Consider the following 24,800-nt stretch of genomic DNA (forward strand, 5'->3'; position numbering starts at 1 on the left):
TCAGTGCCCATAATCCAATTGCTAATTGTTATCGGTAATAAAGCATCGTTAATATTTTTTGGTACAATCATTTTTCTTTTCTTTATCCAAAAATAAATTCTAAACAAATGAAAATAATTTTTTTTTCTTTTCACTTTATTATTTTTATTAAAATTTTCAATGCTACGCACAACTTTCTATTTACAAAGATTATTTGAGAAAAATAATTATTTCAAACTATCTACATGACTCTTTGTTTTTCCTACTGAAACAACCGTAACCAGCATTTAACTCATAAATGAACTTGACTAATAAATTGATTAATTATTTACAACGCAATAATGTCACGCCATTTATAAATTGTGTCAAGTTCTATTGATTCTTTTTCGCATGATAAAAAAAAATTATGCTTTGTTTACGGAATTTAAAAGATATTTTTCGTTGTCTTCGCGAACTAAAAATATCGTATAGAATTTTAGTAAAACTTATTCTAAATTATTTAAAAATTAGCTTAAATAATGTTACACTTTAAATACTTTTATAAAAATATATTTTTAAGTATAGAATTAATTAAGAGGAATTTGTAAAATTAAAGTTTTTTTTTAAATGTATTTATAGTTTCTTACATTTATATTTTAATATTATTAAATATTAGTTTTTTCTGCTAATAAAGAAGAATTCACTTCGGGTATTAAACAATAAACTAATTTATGATAAAGAAAATTTTTAATTTAATGAAAAAAATCTTCTTTTGTCATATATAACGAAAACCACTTATATATAGATATATAAATACATATTCTTCTATTACAGAGAACTGTCCTTAATTACAAAAATTGTGCAATATACAAAAATTGCAATATTTAAAAAAAAATTTTTAACACGGGAATGACTATTAATTTAAAGAGATTATTATAGTTAATTTTCAAAAAAAAAAAAATACGAACAAAATTGTTTTTTTCTTCTGTTCCACAGTTTAGAAATAATTTCTATTTATTTTTTGAAAGAAAAGTAAAAAAAGAAAAAATTAATTGAAAATAACTTTAAAATAATATTTTTGTCTTGTATCAGTGAGTCTCGACATGATTTTGTAATTCTGTAAGTGTGGCGAATGTTTTTTCACACAAAAGACAAATAAGTGAATTTTCATTGTGTATGTCCAAATGATCGGCCAATTCATTTTCTGTGGGAAACATTTCGTCGCAAATTGTACAGCAATAATTGCTCATGAAATTTCTCTCCTTCTCCCATATTGTGTCTGTTTCGTCGTCGTGAATTTCCTGATGCATTGCGAGTATTGATCTTGATGAAAATTGCTCGGGACATTGATCGCAGAAATATTGTGAATCCTTTGATTTGCCAGTGTCGGCAATATTTATGAGATTTGGATTATCGTCAGCGTCATCGAATAAATGATTTTCAACGTGTGTACTTAGTGCATCTTCAGATTCAAGTGATTCACTGCAAATTGCACACTGATAATGCTCCTTTGAACTCTGCTCCTCTTCGCTTATATCATCGCAATGCTGTTGAAGATGATCTTTCATAATTTCTTCGTCACTGAATCTTTTATCGCATACAAAACAAGTGTAACCCTCCTGCAGAAAAAAAACAAATTTATTGTAATTTCAATTATTTTCTAAAATTTTAATGAATCCTTCAAAGCAATTCAATTATTTTTAATACACATTTCATAAAATTTCATAAAAGAATTCATTTACATAAAAAAATTTTTAATAATATTTTTCAAAAAAATTCAATTATTTTCTAAAATTTTAATAAATCCTTGGAAAGAATTCAATTTTTTTTTTAAAGTTTTAGTAAAATTTTTTGCAAAAATCTAATAATTTTCTAAAATTTTAATAAATCCTTCGAAATAATTGAATTATTTTTATACCTAATTATAGTAAAATTTATAGCAAGAATTAAATTATTTTTATAAATCATAAAATTCTTCTCAGAAATTAAATTGTTTTCAATACAATTTTAATAAACTTCACTAATCAAATACTGAAATTCTTCAATTAAATATTCAAAAATAAAAACTTGAAATAATTTCAAAAAAATTTAATTAAACTTTTTCAAAAAAATTAATTCTTCAGAATTTCTGGTTAAAAGTATGAAAAATTCAATTATTTCTGAAAATACACACTTTAATGCTTTTAATATTCAATTATTATCAAAATTTTTAAATAAAATTCATTTTTAAATCAATTTTTATTAGAAAATTCTACGAGAATTAAATTATTTATGTATAAAAATAAATAGTTTATTGGATAATTGAATGTTTCTTAAAATTGAATTCTCATAAAGAATTTTATCAACAAATATTCAAATAATTGAATTTATTTGACGAATTTTAATAAAATTTCTAAGAATAATTACATTTTCTCCAGCAATTCGATTAAAATTGTATTAAAAATAATTAAAATTCTGCGATGAGTGTTATTATTTATGAAAATAATTAAATGTTTGCGTAGAATTTTATTAAAATAATTGAATTGTTTTGGAAAACTTTACTAAAATTGTAGATATTGAAAATCATAAAATTGATGAAAATTTTTTTAAATAATTGAAATTTTGACAATAATTGTATGAAATTTTTGAAAATAATCTTAATTAAAGATGACCGACTGACAAAATCATTATTTTATTATTATATGAATATTGTTACTGTAATTTGTTCAAAATTGTTTGTATCATTTCAATTCAATTAACATTTTCTAGAATTTTTAACTAAAATTCTACTTTAAATCAATAACATCAATTATTATTATTCAATTAAACTTTTTCAAAAAAAATTAATTCTACAGAATTTTTAGTTAAAAGTACGAAAAACAACAATTTAATTCTACGAGAAATCAATTATTTAAATACAAAAATAAACAATATTGAATGTTTCTTAATATTTAATTTTTACGAAGAATTGTATTAACAACTTTTGAAAGTATTTAATTTCTTTTAAGCAATTTAATTAAAATTTTAATGAAATTTATTATATTATAGAATTTTATAACAATTTTTGAAAATAATTGGAAACTTTTTGAAGAATTTTATTCAATTTTTTAAAAATAATAATTTAATAAATAAATAAATTAATAATAAATAATAATAATAATAATTAATAATAATAATAATAATAAATAATTTAATAATTCCTGAGAATTTAAATAATAATTTTTGAAAACAATTGAATTTATGAGAAGAATTTTAAAAAAAATTTTGAAAATAATTGACTCCTTGAGAAGAATTTAAAAAAAATTTTTGACAATAATTTAATTCTTGAGAAGAATTTCCCTATTTATTTATAAAGATAATTTAATTCTTGACGAGAATTTTTAAAAAATTTTGAAAATAATTTAATTTCTGCAAAGTATTTCATTACTTTTCAAAAGAATTGAATTCTTGCGATGAATTTTCAAATTTATCGCAAAATAATTGAATTTTGGAAAAGAATTTTATTGAAATTCCTTAGAATAATTGATTTTATGGGAAGAATTTATGCGATTTTGTTGTTTATCAAGCTAATTGAATTCTTTTGCAAAATTACTTAAAAATTTTTTGAAAATAATTGATTTTCTGCGACGAATTAGGTCGCCAGTTTGTTAGGTATCTGTAGGCAGATTTCCCAAAAGTCCCTAAGCAAAAAAAAAAACAAAAAAAAAATAAAATTTTTAATAATAATTGCATTTTTCAAGGAATTTATTTAAAATTGTATTAAAAATATTTGAAATTCTGCGATGAAAATAATTGAATTCGTAAATGAAATTTTATTATTTATGAAAATAATTGAATCTTTTCATAGAATTGTATCAAAAAGTTTTTTCTGTAATTAAATCTGTTGATAAATTTTATGAAAATAGTAAATAATGAAAATTAAAATTGAATTCCAAAAAACTTTTGAAAGTAATTGAACTTTTGCAAAGATTTTTATAAATTTTTGAAAATAATTGAATTCTTGGAATGAATATTGTAACTTATGAAAATAATTGAATTTTGTAAAGAATTTTCTTAAAATTCCTAAAAATTATTGAACTTCTGTGAAGAATTTTGTTATTTATCAAGATAATTGCATTAAAACTTTTGTAATAATTGAATAATATTAAAAAATTAATTCTTGTCAGAAATAGAAAAATTTTTTGAAGGTTTTGGATTAGAATTAGTGCTTGAAAAAATTTTAGTACAATAATGAGTACAACGGTAAATATCAATTTACATTTAACTAGTCTTTAAGGTTCAAATATAAATTGAAAATATTTATTTTTGCAAAAATTTGTTTTGTTAATTTAAATTTTCATAAAATTTAGTTTTCAGTTTAATTATTAAACTAAGAGTCTTTTTAAACACATGAATGAAATAAACAAAAAACAAGTTTCCAATCCATTTACATCCTAATTAAAGAACATCTACATATTCATAATTAAATTGAACCAATTATTACATTTTAAAAAATAATTTAGTCTTTTAAAAATAATGTATGTCATAACAAGTTTGTGCAGATTATAAGAATTTAAAATACAACCAACTTCTAAACATAATTGAGACTTGACTTCACCAAAATACTAATCTTACAAATTTGATAAATTTCATGAAAAATTTCATCCATCATAAATTTCAAGATTTGAAACTTTCAAAACAAAAGTTTACAATTAAAGAAAAAAAGGAAAAAATAGGGGAAATTTTCAAAATAAGGTACATTTAGGGTCTATAATTAAAAAAAGGAGACTTTTAGGGAAATAGGGGACAGCCTGTGAATTGTTTTGCGAAATTTTATAAAAATACTAGATATTGAAAATAATTGAATTTCGAATATTTTTGAAAATAATTTAATTGTTTTAAAAAATTTGATTATATAATTTTTCGAGAATAATTTTTTGATTTCTAGTATTAGCGAATTTAAAGTAGTGAAAATTCTCTAAGAAAACAAAAATAGTAGCTTTTAGTGGCTGAAATCTAAAAAAAAGTACCCAAATAGTAAGCAGAACGTAAAAAAAGTAGTAAATAATAGTAAGTTTTAGTAGATGAGTGTGAAGCCTGCATTAGATTATAATAAAGAAAATAAAATATACTTACTTGCTTTTTCATAGCATTAATTTTTGTACTATCCAATTTTCCATCCAATTTCGACTCTTTACTTTTTACATTGCACTCATAGGTAGATTTTAAATTACCATGTTCAGATATATGATTGATGAGTTGTGTTTCTGAACTGAAGTTTTTATCGCAAACAGAACACTTGTGAATTCGAGAATTTGAATATACTTGCGTTACATTGTGACTCTTTAAATGATTAAGATACGATTTTTCTAGAACAAAGGAAGCTCTACAAATGTTGCATTTATATTGCTGTGAGCATGTGTGTGTCTTAACAAAACGTGCGGGAACAATTTCATGGCATCTTCTACACCTCATTAGTTTCTCCCGATTCTTTTGCGTTGGATCTTGATGGAATTTCATATGTTCATCGGCATCTTTTTTACTGATAAATATTCGATTGCAAATACTGCATCTGTAAAAAGAGGCATAAATATTAAATTGGCGTATAAAGCATACAAGTAGAAATATAAAAAATAATATAAACCAAAATTAAATTAATTTTTATTTTTTAGAAACTAAAATAAACTAATAAAGTTTAGAATTAAAATTATAAGAATTCATACTTGTGGTTCAATCCGTGTTTCTGGAAACTCTTCAAAATACTCTGCCCCTTCGAACTCGTCAATTCCTTATTATTATAGCTCTCCAATGTACTTAGATCTTGTAATTCCTGATGTGTTGTTGTATCACACTCAACACTTTCAACTTTTTGTTTAACAATTTTCTTCGGTTTCTCCTTCTTCACAATTTCAATTTCCATTCCTTTATCATCGCCACTATAATTATCTCCCATTGACTCTAAACAAGTTACACTCTCATTGAAATTCTTGTACAACTTCTCTTTCTTCTGAATAACCTTTAGATTATTAATTTTACACGAGACCTTCGTTATGTCAAGTTGATCGAGCCTTAGTTTCGGTTGGAATATAGAGGAATGCATGGCAGCTTTAATAAATTCAATAGACACCGATTTATTATTTTCAATATCATCCCTAGAATGAAATGAATCCATTTCATTCTTTTGCATTGATGTCTCATAATTTTTCTTTATTGCCTTCACGACAATTGTTTTTAATTGCTGATCGAGATTATCATATGAACCTTTATATTTATCTTTGAGATCCTCAACAATATTTGACTCGGAAAAGATTTTATTTTTCATATCTCTCTCAATGAAACTTGCCAAATCGACTTGTACTCGTTGAAGAGCTTCGAATTCAGTACCTTCAATTTCAATGTGTAAACATTTTTCTATCGATTGTTTATCATTGTTTACACTGGAGAGAGGACTGATTCTCTTGAGTTGAACTGCATCAATGATGTCGGTGTTTTCGTGTTTCTCCTGATCACTCGTGTCGTGAACAATTTTATCAAAATGACCAGGTTCTGACACAGCGAGAGTTGACGTGACAATATAAGTAGATCCTCCAATTCGAAGTTCCGATTTCACTGTTCTTGGTGGTATGGAAATATTTTCCTTCTCCGTCTCAGTTCCCCTTTCATCTGTCTCTTTAATTTTCCCATCATCCACATCTTTAACTCTTTCAATTGTTTTTCGATTTTTACCTTTCGCCTCATCCATGTTTGATTTTCGCGAACGGAGAACTCTTTTAGCTTCAGAATCTGATCCTTTCCTGCAGTCATTCATATTTGTTTCTAAATTCTTAAGAGCTCTTGCTATTTTCTTCTGTTTTTCGTCCTCTTTATCGGCGTTGGATTTTGCTCGTGCTTTTTGAACGGGAGACAATTGATTGTCAGATGCTGCGGAATCTGTCTCTGTATTATTACCAGTGGCGGCGATTAAAGCTTTCTTTCGTGCGTCCCAACGACGTGTGGATGCTTTTCGCCTCTCGGTTGTTCTACCCCGACGTGCAAACTGTCGATATTCTGGTGAAAATGGTGGTTTCGACGATGAACTGAAACTATTTTCTATTTCTTTTTCATCATTTCTTGGGGGACTAAAATTAGATAATTTCTTCGGTGATGACAGTGATATTGGTTTTATGTCAATATCCTTTGAATGGTTGTCATCGAAAAATGAATCCATACTTTGTAGTGGTGAGTTGTTAACTTTACTCTTTTTCTATATAAGAGACAAAAGAAACGAAATGCAATTAAAATGTCATCAAACTAACAAATTTCCCTAAAACAATACACGAAACAATGAAATACATTTCGGTACATTAAATATTTCAAAATTAGAATAAAAATTAATTTCAATATATTTTTAATATATTAAAAATGTTTGTAAATATTTTTCTATTGCAGTTTATTTGTTTATTTGTAATAAAATTAATAGCTGAGTATTATAACCACTTACCTTATTTTCGATTGCTTTACTCTCATCACTGCTTACTTGTTCATTGTATTTTCTCTTTGGTAGAATAGCCTTAAATTAAAGTTAATTGACGTTAGGTTTTCAATTGAATACAATAATTTTTTTCAATATATAATATAATTAAATGAAAACTTACAGAATGTTCATTAGTATCAGTGCCCTCTAATCGCGTCAACAGTAAACGATTGGAACGCATAAATCGTTCTTTGAATTCATTCCAACTTTCCAATTTGTATATGCAAGCGTGACAAATATTTTTCGGTAAATTCTGCTCACATTTGATCTGAAATTTATAAAATAAATATTTTAAATTACTGGATATTAAGAAATTTAAAATTGCACTGCATTACCTATATATATATAATATATAGGAAAAATTTGTAAAAAACTAAATTTAGATTTCATTGTCAATTAAGGTCTTTCCAATATCCTGTGGCCTGACTTCAGATTTATTTACGCAACAAATTTTCGAAAGTTCCCTACTTTATATCTACAGATCGACTTAAATTAGAAGTACTAGGACTACATTGAAGAAATGAGCAGACATTGTGCTAACAATTTTAACATGTAAAATGGAATATCTCGCTTTAGGTGAGATACGTCGTCAGCATAATGAATGATATCTCAATAGCCTATTGGGAGCAGAGAAATTAATTTTTTTTAAGAACAGACGGACATTGAATAATATTATTAATAATTTTGAACAAAAACAAAAGGTCATTATATAAAAATCTATTCTCAATTTTAGGTAAGTTCAGTTGTGCTCGTAAAGTGTCATAATCGTATTAAGATATTTTTTTTTTTTATTTAATGGCTTTTTGCAAGTATTAAGATATATTCTTGCTATTAACTGTGTTTTGTGTTTAATTACGTAATTTGAACAGTTTCTTGATACATCGAGTACTCTTTTGTAATATCCGTTTTGTATTTTATCAATTTCGTCTAAGTGCTTTAGGCCCCATGTTTGGACACAAGTGGGTACAGGGATGGGTCAGTTTCACGTTATTTCGGATCCCAATAGATGTTGGCAACACTGCATTCCTTACGTAAGAACCAATGCGGGCGTCATCCTTGCATCGCTTCAGCTTTGCGTCTACCAATTTTGGATTTTGGAAAGGACCTAACTCAAACCCAACCTATAATTCGTTTGCTTCTTAGGATCTTAGGTACCTTTCTTGGGAGCGGGTCACATATGTCTTTCTTCCTCTCTCTCTCATTCTTCAACGCCAAAAGAGTAAGGGTGGAGTCCCATGGCAGCGTTTTGCGTTGCGTTTTGTAACTAGGCAATGAGTGCAAATATAGCGAACCTATATCTTCATCTCTCTCACACTCATGGCCTAGTTACAAAACGCAACGCAAAACGGTGCCATGGGACTGCACCCTAAAGCAGAACAGAAACGTAACCGCACTATCCTTTTTACCCTTAAGGTTGAGTCCACAATAGGCACTTTTCTTAGAGCGATGCATACCCTCTACATCGATTTCTATTGTTCGAACAATGGAAATCGATGTAGAGGGTATGCATCGCTTTAAGAAAAGTGCCTATTGTGGACTCAACCTAACTTTATGCTCTTGCTCCCTTATTTGTTTCGTTCCAGTTCTTAGGATAAAGTCCCATGGCAGCGTTTTGCTTTGCGTTTTGTAACTAGGCCACGAGTGTCAGAGAGATGGAGATATATGTTCGCTATATTTGCACTCATGGCCTAGTTACAAAATGCAACGCAAAACGGTACCTAAGGATTCCACCTTTAGGCAGTGTTAATATGCTTGAATATTAACGCAAGTTTTTGCGTTTCCATTGCAAAATGCAGCAGTAGATCGCAAGCATGTTAAAACAGCCTAAAGGCCTTTCTTCAATAGGTTCATAGCAACCTACGCAGTGTGTTTTGCGAAATATGCTTTTGGGATCCTATTGGAGAAAGACCTTAATGGTATTTCAAACCCATACGCACCCATACGGTGACAAATATTTAACATTAGAGCCATTTTGTTCTGCTATCGTTGTCAACTGATACGATAACAAAAGTTACGATCCTTAAAAATCTACGTAGTTTATGAACGACCCCTATGAGCATAATTGCACCTTAACGGTGGTTAAACAAGAACAATCTTTAAAAATGACTGGTAGAACTTAGGGAGCAGTCCCTTGTGAGCAGAAAGCATAAACCGAGAGCAGAACGCAAACGGGATAGCAAAAATGAATTGGAGAAGGATAGAACTAATACTCTATCCTCTTTTTTTTAACTCATACTTCCGTTCCCGTTTACGACTCTCTCGCGGACATCTTGCAGTTCTGTTTTGTAATTAAGCTGTAAGATGTGTAAAAATGCCTAGAAATTTAAAAATTGCAAAATGCTAATTGTTAATGGGCGCCAACATTTTTTAAATTTGACATTTTTACTTATTTCTTACCCCCCCCCCCTTCCATATTACTTATTTCTGTTTATTCGAAAGCCTTCTGTTGAACAAAAAGTTCATATTGGCCCAACATTTTTGGCTTTTGCGCCAAAATGGGACGTCATCTTTAGAAAAAAAAAAAAAATTGAAAATTCTTTTCTCACTTATAGTTATACTTTATTTCAAAGGTTTGGTGATTAAAACAAATTAATAAGGGGACATAATTTAATTACTTAACGCTTTTTTGCGATTTCCACACCCCTCACCATATAATACAAATACAACCATATAAACACAACGCAAAACGCTGCCTTGATGGTACAGTCCCATCTCCCATTTCACCGTTTTACGTTGCGTTTTGTAACTAGGCCATGAGTGCAAAAGCAAATATAGGAAACAAATACATCCATCTCTCTCACACTCATGGCCTAGTTACAAGTCGACTAAAGATCAACGCACAACTGCTTCAAGCCCTAAGCACAACTGAGTCGGGTGCGGGAGACGACTTCGGGATATGGGCTTCCTAACCTCAAAATGTATGTAAATCTTACATATCCCGAAACCGTCTCCCGAAACCCAACCAGTTGTGCTTAGGCCTTTATGAACGTCGTTCGCGAATGTAAAGCATTAGGTAGAAAAGGACACAAATACATCGCTATCCTTTTCTAACTTATGTTTTGCGTTCGCAAAGCAGTTGTGCTTAAGTCTTAGAGTCGTTCCAGAATGAGCCAAAACGCAACGAAGACGCGACGCGTCCCAATGCTAATCAAATGGGAACGCGTCGCGTCTGCGTTTGCGTCGAGTCCATTCTGGAACCAACCTTAAGCTTAAAGATCCGAGTAAAGGCCTAAGCACAACTGTTCGGTTTCGGGAGACGGTTTCGGGATATGTAAGATTTACATACATTTTGAGGTTAGGAAGCCCATATCCCGAAACCGTCTCCCGAAACCGAACCAGTTGTGCTTAGGCCTTAAAGCGAATGCGATAAAAAAAGGATTGGCAAGGGAACTGGTGTCATATGGACTAACTAGAAAATCCCATTAATAAGAAAAGGATAGACATATCTTCGTCCTTTTCTTACTAATGGAAATTTTCAGTTAGTCCACATACCACCAGGAGCCATGTCGAATATAGCTGAATTATCTTAGGCAAAACGCAGCGTTATAATGCAAGCATGTAACATTTATCTCCGAATCTGAATTAGTCACTTTTCTATAATGAAATAGGACCGATTCGTTCATTAAATTAATTAGTAAGCGTTTTAACTATGTAATTTCTAGTCAAAAACTAATAATTGTTAATAGAAAGTTGCTAGGTCATTTGTTGAGGTTATTATTTTAAATATTAACAATTAATAAATAACCTTTGAAACATAAGAAATTTAAAGGTTATGTATGGGTGCCAACCACTGGAAACTGGTGGGTGCCAACGACTAGTGCTTGCAGTGCCAACGACTGGAAATTGGTGTCATTATATAATTATTAATTAATTTAAAAGTTTCAATTTTTATTCAAAATTGATAATTTTATCGTATTCTGTATTAAATTCTGAATACATATATTACTATAAGTATTATATAATATTAGTTTTTATCTATTAAAATAATTCTTAAAGTCAAAATTTGGCCTTAAGGGTGCCAACGACTGGAGCAGTTACCCTACAGGGCGTGGCAAAAGAATAGAAAGCCTTAAATATTCTTTAAAATATGTATTTTAGGGCAAAATGTTTAAAACAAAATTTTTTGGGCATAAAAAAGGTAATATTTGAAAAAAATTGTTTAAGCCCAACGACTTTTGTTTTAAACATTTTGCACCAAAATACATATTTTAAGAAATATTTAAGGCTTTCCATTCTTTTGCCACGCCCTATATAATAAAATTAATTGTTATATAATTTATAATCAAATTATCCTATTATTTACATTGTATTATTATTTATTTATTACATCCTATTATTTATTACATCCTATTATTTATGATAGAATTAAGTATAATACTATAGACTTTATAATAAAATTACCTTTTAAAAATTAAGGAAGAACCCTCTCTGCATTGTGAGTCAATGCAATTACCATTTAAGTTTTCAATTTACTCACGTAGTACTAATGCAACGCTTGGCAACATTGTAATGCTTCCTCCGGTCTCATTTCGCGTCGTCTGTCATTGCTATTAACCATGTTAGATAATATTTCAGAAAATTCTGATAGTCTTTAAAAAAATACTTTTGGAATTTTAATTTAAATGTTCTGAGCGTTCGATGGTCTCTGCAATCTGTAGGTTATGTGCGACTTACAGTTATCGCCCAAGAGAAACGGCATTGCATCGTTTAAATGACGTGAAATTAGTAAACAATTGCTTTCGAACGAGTTTTTTTTCTGCACACAGGCACTTTTTACAAAATCTGACAACATACAATTGACACAAATGTTTTTAATTGTCTGAATTCAAAAGATTTTGTCAATCCATGCAGAAACGCGGTTGCAGGATTGGAAATACAAAAGTAATGTAATGACAGGCGGCAAGAAGTGTGTTACAGCCATTTTGCCAGTGGAGGGCAGAAGCATGCAGGGAGCGAAAAGGCTCAGCTGTCAAAATGATTCGCATTACATTGCTACGGTAATTCCAATGCTGCAACCGTGTTTCTGCATGGATTAACAAAATCTTTTGAATTCAGATAATTAAAAACATTTGTGACGATTGTAGGTTGTCATATTTTGTAAAAAGTGCCTGTGAACAGAGGGAAATTTATTAGAAAATGAATATTTACCAATTTCACGTCATTCAAACCGGTCAGTGCCGTATTTGTTGGGTGATGACTGTTAGTGGTTAGTCGCACTTTATCGAGAAATCTTGATTTGAAAATTGAAAATGATTTTTCTTCCAATGCAGACAGTTTTTGCAAAATCGGAAAAAATACTAGATATCTTATGTTTCATTTGCGCACAAAAAGTAAAAGATTTATTTCCATTTCGCGTTCAAGCAGTTATTTTTAAAAGTCGACCACTGTATGAAATTGCGCAACATCGTTAAATTGAATTCTTACAAAAAATTTCATTAACAAATTTATTATTCAAATAGTATATAATAATTCAAATGAAATTTTTTTAAAAACAATTTGTAATTTTTAAAATTTATTTCTTTTTATTTAGATTAAATTATTAATTCGGTGTTACTTTTAATTTTTCTAAACTTTCTATAATCAAAAAATTAAATTAATATTAATAATATTTAATAATAATATTGTTAATATTGTAAAAAATCTATCTATTTAAAATTTTAAATGTTTCGCCCGTTTCGCCTCTCCCGCTTTTTTTACCATAACCTATATAAGTACCTCTATGAAGCAACGTTGCCAAGTGTCGTGCTTAGTAACTTTTAATTGATAAAAAATGTGTTTTTTTTATACAAAATAATTAATTTTGAGTCTCACAGGTTGTGACTGATCATTTTTTTGGACAATATTTAAACATCAGTTCTTTAGCTTTAACTGTAAAAAGTAACATCAATATCTCGCTGCCATTTTTCTCACAATTGAATTTTAAAGATCATCAAAGTGCATTTTCCCATAAGACACAATGTAAAATGTGAAAACATAAAATTGTTTATAACTTTTCTTATACATTGTGCAGACCTCTAAGAATTTAACTACATATTTTTTAAACCAACATCTACCATTATTCCAAGTTTCATCAAAAACTCGCTGTTAATTCTATTTCCGAGGGTACTTCCTTAAAAGTTTATCTTTGTTAAATTAAGAAGTTTAGTATAATTTTCTTAGAAAATTAGTAAATTTAATATTAATATAAGAATAATTAATTAAATGACCATTTTAACCACATTGTCGAATCTAAATATTAGTTGTGAAACAATCTAAGAATTCTTCAATGTTAGTTAATCAGTTAAAGTGTGGGCACTGATTATTTCAGTTAGTTTACTTTATAAGTTAATTGTTAATATCATATATTTATTTTTTCTTATATATTTATATATATTTTTTATATATTTATATTTAATAAATTGATTTAAATATCGGAAGCTACATATTAATTAGCTTTTGTATTTTTACTAATATTATTTGCCTCTTTTATGAATTACAGTAAAACTATTCGGAATGCAACTCGATTTTTAAAATTTTATTACAGTAAACAATTGTTTTGTAATTAAATTTTGTAATATTTTTACAGTATTTTGGAACTAAGTGTAAATAATTCTTGTTCGACAGTATTCATTGCAAAAAAATTTGTAATAACGTTGCCTTCCGACAGGTTTGACTGTATTAATAATTAATTTATATTTGTAATTATTCAAAAAAATAAATAAAATTTTTTTTTTTAAAGTCAAATCTAGTTTATATTATTTCAGAAAAAATGTATTTCTATTTTAAGTAATCTTTAAAAATAAACCTTGTAAAATTGATATGAAATAAGTTTATTTTAAAATCAATGTATTTAGATTGTAATTTTCTCCATAGAATTTATTATTTTTTTTTAATAATTAGAGTTAAATTAATTATTTCTACAAATTAAGAGGTATTTAAAATATATATTTTCAGTAAAAATAGTAAACAGAATTTTAAATTTTCTTAGTTCCGAATAAGAAATTATCAAAATTTAAAATAAACATAAAACAAAGAATCAAATTAAAAATATTGCAAATGTAACAAAACGATATAACCTAGATAAGATTACATGAACTGAAAAATTGAAAAAATTTATTCAAGTAAAAGAAAGAAAGAAAGAAAAATAAATTATATAACACACTTTTAACAAACATTCTTTTCTGGAAGGATCAATCAAGTATAATAAAAATAGCACATCACAAACATTTGACAAATCTAACCTCAAAATCAGTGTGTCGACATTTTCGTAATGAAAATAAAATAATTGAGAAGACAATGATATTAAAAGTTGCGTGATGTAAATAAAGAATGAAATATAATTTTTACCTCTATTGATGTGCAATCAGATAGATCCTTCAATTTCAAGCAGTATGGTTCGGTAAACAAATCTCGCATTTCACCATTATCAGTCAAACAAAGTCTACATCTTTCACGTAAATTCAATAATTTTCGTTTTCGTGGCATTTTTCAATATTGTATCCAAATCGAGAATCAGCGTATACTTGAAATTTACTTTATTCAAGTAAATTTAATTAACAACAATAAAATTTACTTTTTTTTTTATTATAAATTCTTTCTTGAAGTCGGACGCATACCGAAATGGCGCCTTTGAGAAAAATCATTATACGATTCATTTTCACTGCCTATATGTGAAATATCACATTAAGCTCATCCTCAATAGTTTCATTATTTTCCCGTAGCGTTGTTTGAATTTATAGAAGAGCCTCTGTAATGCGACATAGAGGAGGAGGATATAATGGTGCGCTCACACCTGTGCTGCCTGTCTGTCTAAAGGCCAATGTGCAATAGGTTCACGAACGTAAACTAACTTACTAACTAACTTAGTAAGTAAATAACTTAGTAACTGACTAACTTATTTTCTAACTAACTTAGTTATTAACTTAACCTTAGGCTGGAGTCCCATGACAGCGTTTTGCGTTGCGTTTTGTAACTAGGCCATGAGTGTGAGAGAGATACAGATATAGGTTTGCTCTATTTGCACTCATTGCCTAGTTACAAAACGCAACGCAAAACGCTACCATGGGACTCCAGCCTTAGTTACTATATTTCTTAGTAAGTAACTAAATTAGTTACTAAATTAGTTATTAACTTACTAACTAAATTAATAATTAACTAACTTAATTAGTTACTAATTATTTAACTAGCTAACTTACAAACTAAATTAGTTATTAACTAATTAACTTACTAACTAATTACTAAGTAATTAACAAATACATTTAATAATTAATACATATTCATTTTAATTTACTTTACGGATGCGTCTTGTTTATCGATTATCGCGCAATGCGGACAAAAAAAGGCAGTGTGATCGTACCCTTAGACCGCAGTCCCATGGCAGCGTTTTGCGTTGCGTTGTAATGAGAGAGAAGAGAATGCAGCAAACGTATATTTGCGTCTTTTTCTCTCCCATTACGACGCAACGCAAAACGCTGTCATGGGACTCCACCCTTAACTGCTATCTAATAATTTGTAAAGCACTACTCAGCCCTGCTACTTCCGGTAAAATTTTCAATTTTCAGTAGCACATGTATTCTCATGTGGTCTTTAAATTTACACTGTTTGTAAACAAATAACATTAATTTTCGTTAAACAATTTGTTTATTTGATTTTATTTAGAAATATCAAATTGGAGAAAAAATGAAATGCAATTACAAGGTAAGAGTGTTATTTTTATTACTAAAAGCAATTGATATTCGTGTAGATGATAGTTTCAAATTGTCAAGAAAAATTTAAGAAGATTTTAATTTAAAGACAATCTTTTTTATTAAATTATAATGTGTCTCTAATTTTTCCAATTCTTAGTCAACAGTAAATGTTTTAAAATAGCAATATTTATATTTATTTCTTGAAAAATACATGAAAGTAAATGAAAGAAAGTGATTGCAAAATAAGTAGTCTTAACCTAAAATGTGTAAAGTTCTAACCAAAGATATAACTATATAAGCAAATAAATATTTAATTTAAATACAATTTATAAAATTGTGTTAACTGATTATTTTTGTTTTTGTATAAAAAAATAAATAAATAATAAATAAATAAACGTTTTTTGAAGAAATTGAAATTTTTTCGACTTGTTTTAAAAAATTATGACTTTTTTTTACTTTTCTTAAAAATATTGCAACAAAATACCACATTTTTAGTATAAAATGCTACTTATTTCAATTTTTAATAGCGCTAAAAATAATTATAGACAATACTCTAAAATTATATTTTTAAAGAATGTTTTTACGATAGTTAAATTTGAAAAATATACGTGTATAATTAAAAATTTTTAGACAAATTGAAATTTTGTGAAATATAATTGAAAATAATTAATTTTTTAAAAAATTTTATGACTATTTTTGATAATCAACTTTTGAACAATTTTAATTATAAAAATTTAAATTGTTTAAATTATTATATTCATTCTAATTTTTTAAAAATTCAATTATTTTTTATAAATTTTCAAATTACATATATTTCCGAAAACTCAAATTCATACGATAAATAATAACATTAAAATTTTTAAGAATCATTTTTAAAATTTTGGAGAAAACAATCGTGTTGAAAATTTTTAATTAAAATTGTGCAAAAAATTATGTTATGTTGTAATTATCCTAAATTTTAAAATTTATTAAATTTTTCAGAAATTCTTTTAATGGAAATTCTGTCTTTTCAAAATTAGACTTAGTAGAAATAATGTAAAAGAAGAGTTCTTGTAAATAAGAATTCATTTTAATAGAAAGTACCATTAATGGAAATTATGTTAAATGATAATTCTCATAAATAAAAATTCAAGTATTTATAATTCTGTTAAAGTAAATATTCGGGTTAATTTAAAATCGATTAGACAAAAATTCGAAAAAAATTAAATTCTGCTAAAAGAAAATTCTAATAAATAAAATTCAATCATTTAAAAATTCTAACTAATGATTTCTAGAGATTATTCATGCGTCCCTATTTAATTTATAGTTTAGCAATTTGCTTGGGACGGTTTACTCTGCTGGAGATTTAATTTTCTCAAGAGATGGAACATCTGTTATTAGTCCAGTGGGAAATCGTATAACAATTTATGATTTGAAAAAGTAAGTAAAAGTAGCGTAAATTGAGGTAACTTAATGAGAAAACAAAAAGAATTTTCTTTTTTTAAAACCAAGTAATTGTTTTCTATTAACATAAATGCTTACTTCCAGTGACAAATCCACAACTCTTCCTGTGGAAAGTAAATATAATTACAATGCTCTTGATTTGTCACCAAATGGATGTATTTTAATTGCAGTAAATGAAGGTAAATAGAATTCATAATTTCAGTTGTACTACTGCCAACAGTTTGCTCTCAAATGCAAAATTTTGTTTTCTAGAGGGTGATGCACATTTTATAAGTATGATCAGTAAAATGATAATTCATAAACATCGTTTTAAACGACGAGTGAGAAGTGTGAAATTTTCTCCAGATGGAAAACATTTTGCTGTATGCAAAGAAAATAATGGTAAGTAATTTGTTGATTTTCAAATTGATTAAGAAACCCATCGAAACACAAAGTTAATATGTGGGCTCTGAACGAATTATCATTGTTAATATTTTTAAAATTTTTACAGTATTTATATTTAAATTCTCTGCCTACGATTTCGAGAATTACAAACCCTTCATAATGGAACGTGTATTCACTGGAGCTTCAGACGACACAACCTGTATAGACTGGTCTTTCGATTCAAAATTATTGTGCATTGGTTCGAAAGACATGACCACTAGATTATACAGTATTGATAAAGAAGTAAATATAAGAAGTTATTCATTCGCTAGTCATTCTGACGTAATGGTAGGATGCTTCTTCGAAAAGGACAATTATGATTTGTCTACTATCAGCAGGTGAGGGGAAAGGTCCAAACAATTTAAAGAATCAATTTTTCAATTGATTTGACAGCATGTTAATTAACTAGACTGTTATTTCACTTTTTAACAATTATCATAGGAACGGACACCTTTGTGTATGGGAGTGTTCTCTCGAACCTAAGGATCTTTCAGAATATCAAGCACCACTGAAAAAGAGCAAACACACAAATACTCCCAATGAGGAAAATTATGTAGATACTGAGAAAATAGCGGAATTATCATTGAATGAGGAATCGGATGCATTGCAAACTTTGGGTATGCTTTTTGAAATTCTTTTCTTCAGAAATAAAATATAGAGAAGGTAAAATTTATTAATATACTGTTTTAGATGCAAATAAAAATGATATACAAGAGGAGGTTAAAAATGAGGTGCGTAAATTGAAGTACAAACGGTTGGGAAGACATTATTTAGCAGACGCTGCAAGGAATGAATCAAAGGACGTAATTTTGACTAGCGCTGCGTATCATTCACCAAATCACATTCTTGTTGTTGGTTTCAGTAATGGAGGATTCTTTCTCTATGAACTTCCAAGTGCAATTCTTATTCATTCTCTAAGGTATGATTTTCTAACAGTGTTTGTTTATTTATTTTTATAGTATCGGACAAAATAAACCACTCTGACTTTGCATCTCTACGAGAACTACGTCCAAGCAGGGGAATAGGTTCACAGAAAATTTATTAAATATTTGGATAGGTTCAAAATAATGATGATTAACGAACCAACGTTTGTAACCCGATTAAAGAAAGCTTTACAGTGACATTTTCATCCTAGCATATTGCTATGTATTTTTATAAGTTAGACGATCATTCATAATTTTCATTAAAAGATTGACAAAAGACTTAATACGTGAGCATTCAAAGGAATCAAGAATAGATAGACAAACATCATACCGATCAAAAGTATTGGAGATCTGAGTAAAAAATTCATTCCATAGATGTTCACAAAAAGGGCATTCTAATAAAATATGGAAAAAGCTCTCCTTCTCACGGCAACAAAAAGGACAAATAAAATCTCAATGAAAAGAATACGAAAACTGTCCAAAATTAATTCTAGAAATATATATTTGTTTAGTAACCTTATCTGAGTAAAAACTCTTTTAAAAAATAAAGGTAATCGCGATAAAAATTTTTTAACTCAATTCTTTGAAAGAATTTAATTATCTTAATAAATATTAAAATTATTTCCATAAATTCAATTATTTTCAAAATTTAAAAAGAAAATTCTCAACATTTCAATTATTCTCACAAATAGCAAAATTCTTCGCCGAAATTCAATTTTATTATATTCAGAAATTTTTATAAAATTAATTGTAAAATTCAATTATTTTCATAAATAACAATATTCAACACAAGAATTTAATTATTCTCATAAATAGCAAAATTCTTCGCAGAATTTCAATTATTTTCAAAAATCTAAAAAAAATTTTAACATTTCAATTACCTTTATAAATAATTACCAAAATTCTTCGACGAAAGTCAATTACTTTCAGGAATTTTAATAAAATTCATTGCAAAATTCAATTATTTTCATAAATATTAGTATTCATCACAAGAATTGAATTATTTACAAAATTAATACAATTCAATAATTTTCAAAAAATTTTCATAATTTAATAGTTTGTATATTAATTATTTTAATTAAATTTCCGAAAAGAATTGAATTAAAAGTATTTAAAAACAATAATGCCAAAGTTTTACACAAGTATTCAATTATTTTCTATTATTACGAAAATTTTACAGAAATTCAATTGTTAAAAATAGAATTTGCATAAACTTTTTCGAAAAAAAATTAATTTGAAAGTTTTTTTATAAAATTCTTCGCATTAATTCAATTATTTTCATAAATAATAGAATTCATTGCAGAATTTCAATTATTTTTAATTCAATTTTAATTAAATTCCTCGAAAAATGTAATTATTTAAAAAAATTTTATTAAAATTCGTCAAAAGAATTCAATTATTTTAAAATTTGTGGATAAAAATCTTTATGAGAATTAAATTTTTAGTAATATTCGATTATTCAATAAATTATTTATTTTTGTATTTAAGTAATTGAATTTTCCTAAAATTATCTAATAAAAATTGATTTAAAAATTAATTTCAGTTAAAGTTTTAGATAATAATTGAATTTTAGAAAAGTTACTAATAATTGTAATTTTTAGAAATAATTGAATTTTATAAAAGTTTCAAATTTAAATCTTTGAAAATCTGAATTTTTCATACACTGCCGTCTATAATTGAGTGGCGTTCCCTTTTTTCATTATAGTGTAAAAAGCGTTAAACGTAAAAAAGAAAAAATTTATCTCTATTTTTCCCCTAAAAGCTGGTAAAATTGTGAAAAAAATGACACCAAATAGAAGAGATAAAGTCAAATTTTCTGTTAGATATATAAAAAATATGGATTTTGCATGCTAATCTTAATTTTTTAATTTCTCCGAAGTTAATTAACATTTTTTAACGTTTTCGGACTTATTTTAATCGTTATTTAATGGTAGAATTAAATTTATTTATCTGTATTTTGGTAAATATGTTTCTTTACAAGGTGTAAGCCGTGAAACTTGGATAAGAGAAATTTAAAAAAATTATTATTAGTACTAAGATGTCAAAAATGTTTAAGGCACCATCCTTAACTTGAGTTTTTAGTTATTAAAATTTTCCGCGTTAATGTTTAAAAAATAGAATTAATAAATTAGGTTCCCCTACATTCAAAAAATAGCCAACAAATAAATTTTTGTTCATAAATATTCTTATAGCATTCCCAATCAATGTATATCAACAATTTCTATTAATCCCACCGGTGATTGGATTGCTGTTGGATGTTCGGATGCCGGACAACTATTAGTCTGGGAATGGCAAAGTGAATCCTACTGTCTCAAGCAGCAAGGACACAGTAACAATATGACCAGTCTCTATTACAGTCCAAATGGTCAATACATAGTTACAGGTGGTCACGATGGAAAAGTAAAATTATGGAACACTGTCAATGGATTTTGCATCACCACTTTTAATGAACACACTTCTTCTATTAGTGACGTTACATTCAGTCATAATCAAAAGTTTATTGTCTCCTCATCTTTGGATGGAAGTATTCGTGCTTACGATTTGGTACGCTACAGAAATTTTAAGACGTACACAACTCCAAAGCCAGTTCAATTCTCCTGCTTAGCACTTGATTCAAGTGACGAATTTCTTGCAGCGGGTGGTCAAAATGTTTTCGAAATTTATCTATGGAGTGTTCAAACTGGCAAAATGGTGGATGTAAGTATAAGAATTAGACAATTGATAAATGGTAATTTTTTTGGAAATTAAATTTTTATATATGTGAATTGCAGATTTTAAGTGGACATGAAGGTCCAGTAGTGAGTTTAGCTTTTAATCCAAATTTAGCGAGTACTCAATTAGCATCGGCATCTTGGGATAAAACATTGAGATTGTGGAATGCAATTGACAGTGGTTCTACTTATGAATCGATTCTGTTAACTGCTGATGCTTTGTGCGTAGCTTTTAGACCCGATGGTAAAGAAGTAGCAGTTGCTACACTCGATGGTCAAATATCATTTTTCCATTCTGAAACTGGAACACAAACAGGAAACATAGAGGGGAAGAAGGATTTAGGTAGTGGTCGTTCTACTACGGATTTAATTACCGCTAAAAAGAGTCTCGAAGGAAAGTAAGTTCTATAATCAACTATTTTAGAATTTAGAATACTGTTCAAATCGTTAACTTACTAATTCGATTGTAATTCACTTTAGATCATTCACATCTTTGTGTTACTCAGTCGATGGAACTTGTATACTTGCCGGCGGACAGTCGAAAAATGTTTGTCTCTATAATGTTCAGGAGTCGATTTTATTGAAGAAGTTTGAAGTCACGCATAATATGTCCTTAAATGCAGTTTCTGTAAGTGCTCTTAAAAATACTCAAATTTCCCATATAAACCTACATTATTTGATGATTTTCTTAAAATCACGGTTTTGAATCATACTAATTAATTTTTATATCAGGATGTTTTTAATCGTCGTAAAATGACTGAATTTGGTTACGCGAGTTTAATCGAGGAGAGAGAAGAAAACGAAGGTGGCAATGTTAAAGTCCGATTACCTGGAGTGGTGATGGGAGACATGGCCGAAAGAAGTGCAAAACCAGAAATTCGAGTATTTTATATTCAGTTTTCACCATTAGGTAATGTCATTTCCTCCGAATCAATTTTACCGAAAAGTTTTATTCTAAACACTTTCCTCGAATCAATTTTTTTGTGGGAAAATTGTTTTACTGAATGGTATTAATTTAAAAAATTGAAGAAAATCAAAATTTATTTGGAAAAAGAATAAATGGATTAAAAACAAGTGATAATACAGGTACAAATTCGTGGACTAGAGAGTATCCATTACCAAAGTATTCCGGAAGTATTCAAGAACGTCCAATGGTATTTTTGGGAGAATTGCAAGATTTTATAACATTCAATGATATTTTAAATTCTAAAATTAAATATGTAATTCAAGCATGTTTAGATGAAATTGCTAAAGAGTGGTGGAATTTAGTTAAAGAAGAAGATGATCACTTTGGTCATTAAAAAAAAAATTGTTAATCTATTTTGGAATGAAGGTATCAGATTTAAAATTAGTACAAATTTAGAATTTGGTTCTTACAAACAAACAGAAAGTTGTCAAGGTCGGCATATGCAATCAAAGTAATAAACAAAGAGAAAGACTTAATTCCGTCACCCTTTGAAAGCGAAATTGTTTTGAAAATTACAAGACATTTTAGTGATGATATTTAAACGGTAATAATAAGATAAGAGGAATTAAAAAAACTAACCAGTTAACTCTCAAAGAAATTTTTCAAACTCTGGCAATTATCAAAACAATTTAAGGAGTGGTTCTGACAATTATAATCGTCAACAAAATGGGCAAAATCAATTCACTCAAAATTATTATCAACAAAATCAAAATCGATACAAAGAAAATTCAAATTATTATAAAAATCAGAATCGTTATCAAGGTAACAGTGTAACTATGAAATGTTATTGCATTGTCAATAGTTACTCCAATGTCAACTATCTGGGTGATAAAAATAGAGTTTTGTCTTTTTGACAGATTTAAAAAATTTAGAAAAAGGACTACTTATAACTTCAAAATCATCACTCACTTCATCTTCAAGATACGTGTTTTTTTTTTTTTTTTGTAAAGTTTTAACGTACTTCCAGAAATGTTGAGTATATTCAGTGAAATTGATTCGAGGAAGTATCTGGGAATGATTTTTATCTACATGTATATGAGAATTCTGTTTTACTAACAAAACAGTATAATTTAATAGGTCAATCCTGGGCAGCAGCAACAACTGAGGGTTTGCTAATATACTCTTTGAATGCTGCTTTATTATTTGACCCTTTCCAACTTGAATTAGGAGTAACACCAGAGGCAATAGATATCGCTTTGCAGTTAAACGAGTATTCTAAAGGTAAACTTATAAACTCATGTTCATTAAAACCAAAATGTTTAATGTACTTAAGACCTTAATATTAACTTTTAATTAGTAAAATATGCTGCCGCTAATTTGTTAGTTGGGGTTACAGTTCTTTCCAGTAAACTTAGCTATTTTATTAGTTGACATTACTTTGATTTTTTTTACATTTTAGCACTGATTGCGGCCTTGAAACTTAGTGAAATTTGTCACATTCGTAAAGTTGTGGAAAACGTCCCTCTATGTGATAGTAAGTATTCAAAAACCATTTTTAAATATATTTTTAAATTTGGGGGTTTTTATATTATCGATTGTTAAATTTTCAGTTTCCCTTACGATTTATAATCTACCTGATATTTATGTGGAAAAACTATTGACGTTTATTGCTGATGAATTGGAAACTACTAAGCACGTACAGTTTTATATAAAATGGATTAATACTATTTTTAAGGAACGAGGTGATCTCTTCAATACATTAACTCTAATGCCTGTTTTAATAATGTTACAAAAAAGTACTCAGGAAAAATATGACGTTCTCAGTAAATTGTAAGTATTTAAGTTTTGTCATTAAATATAAATAATAATAATAAATTTTAAATAATCTTAAACTGCTAAACTTTGCTACGTTTATTATTATTATTATATAATAAACGTAGTAAAGATTAAAATTATTAACCTAGATAATTAAAAGATTTATTATCTTTACAGATGTGACTATAATCAACATACAATGAAGTATTTCAAACAAATGGGAAAGTTGAAGAAAATACAGGAAACTTCAGTTGATGAAATTCATTTGGATGAATCTTAAAAATGTCAAAATGTTCAGAGGATAGAAATAAATTGGAAATATAATTCATAAATTAAAAAGCCAACAAAAATTGAAATCAAAAGTTGCCAAGATTTAACATCTGCTCTTTGATGCTTTAATAATTTGTGTATAGTTTTGTAAATGATTCAAAAGATAATTTTAATTAAAAATATTTTTGAATATCAAGAGATTACTTTGCTTTC

At 27.6% G+C, this 24,800-nt stretch overlaps 2 protein-coding genes across 2 annotated transcripts; one reads left to right on the top strand and one right to left on the bottom strand.

Annotated features, from left to right (window-relative positions):
* Positions 1-114: 114 nt before the first annotated feature.
* On the bottom strand, positions 115-15,057 carry LOC122502634 (zinc finger protein 616-like). The gene is made up of 6 exons (XM_043612785.1): positions 14,756-15,057; positions 7,551-7,697; positions 7,397-7,465; positions 5,640-7,159; positions 5,053-5,488; positions 115-1,577 (listed from the first exon to the last, which is right to left on the bottom strand). The coding sequence occupies exons 1-6, from the start codon at positions 14,891-14,893 to the stop codon at positions 1,047-1,049; spliced, it is 2,841 nt and encodes a 946-aa protein (XP_043468720.1). The 5' UTR covers positions 14,894-15,057; the 3' UTR covers positions 115-1,046.
* An 891-nt stretch (positions 15,058-15,948) lies between these two features.
* Positions 15,949-24,787, top strand: LOC122502618 (periodic tryptophan protein 2 homolog). The gene is made up of 15 exons (XM_043612770.1): positions 15,949-16,105; positions 17,402-17,514; positions 17,623-17,717; positions 17,791-17,919; positions 18,029-18,299; positions 18,403-18,578; positions 18,652-18,880; positions 21,077-21,581; positions 21,656-21,993; positions 22,076-22,223; positions 22,328-22,505; positions 23,640-23,783; positions 23,962-24,036; positions 24,113-24,332; positions 24,495-24,787. The coding sequence occupies exons 1-15, from the start codon at positions 16,088-16,090 to the stop codon at positions 24,595-24,597; spliced, it is 2,742 nt and encodes a 913-aa protein (XP_043468705.1). The 5' UTR covers positions 15,949-16,087; the 3' UTR covers positions 24,598-24,787.
* The last annotated feature ends 13 nt before the right edge of the window (positions 24,788-24,800 follow it).

The sequence above is a fragment of the Leptopilina heterotoma genome, unplaced genomic scaffold, assembly GCF_015476425.1.
Source record: "Leptopilina heterotoma isolate Lh14 unplaced genomic scaffold, ASM1547642v1 Lhet_235, whole genome shotgun sequence".
NCBI lineage: Eukaryota > Metazoa > Arthropoda > Insecta > Hymenoptera > Figitidae > Leptopilina > Leptopilina heterotoma.

Bases quoted from the DNA above. Each gene is read 5' to 3' on its own strand.
- LOC122502634 (XM_043612785.1), bottom strand. From the start codon at position 14,893: ATGCCACGAAAACGAAAATTATTGAATTTACGTGAAAGATGTAGACTT. The intron at 7,698-14,755 runs GTAAAAATTATA...TATAAATTTCAG, and splicing joins CTGATTGCACATCAATAGAG to ATCAAATGTGAGCAGAATTT. The intron at 1,578-5,052 runs GTAAGTATATTT...TTTTTTCTGCAG, and splicing joins TTAATGCTATGAAAAAGCAA to GAGGGTTACACTTGTTTTGT.
- LOC122502618 (XM_043612770.1), top strand. The intron at 21,582-21,655 runs GTAAGTATAAGA...TGTGAATTGCAG, and splicing joins AAACTGGCAAAATGGTGGAT to ATTTTAAGTGGACATGAAGG. The intron at 24,333-24,494 runs GTAAGTATTTAA...TTATCTTTACAG, and splicing joins TATGACGTTCTCAGTAAATT to ATGTGACTATAATCAACATA.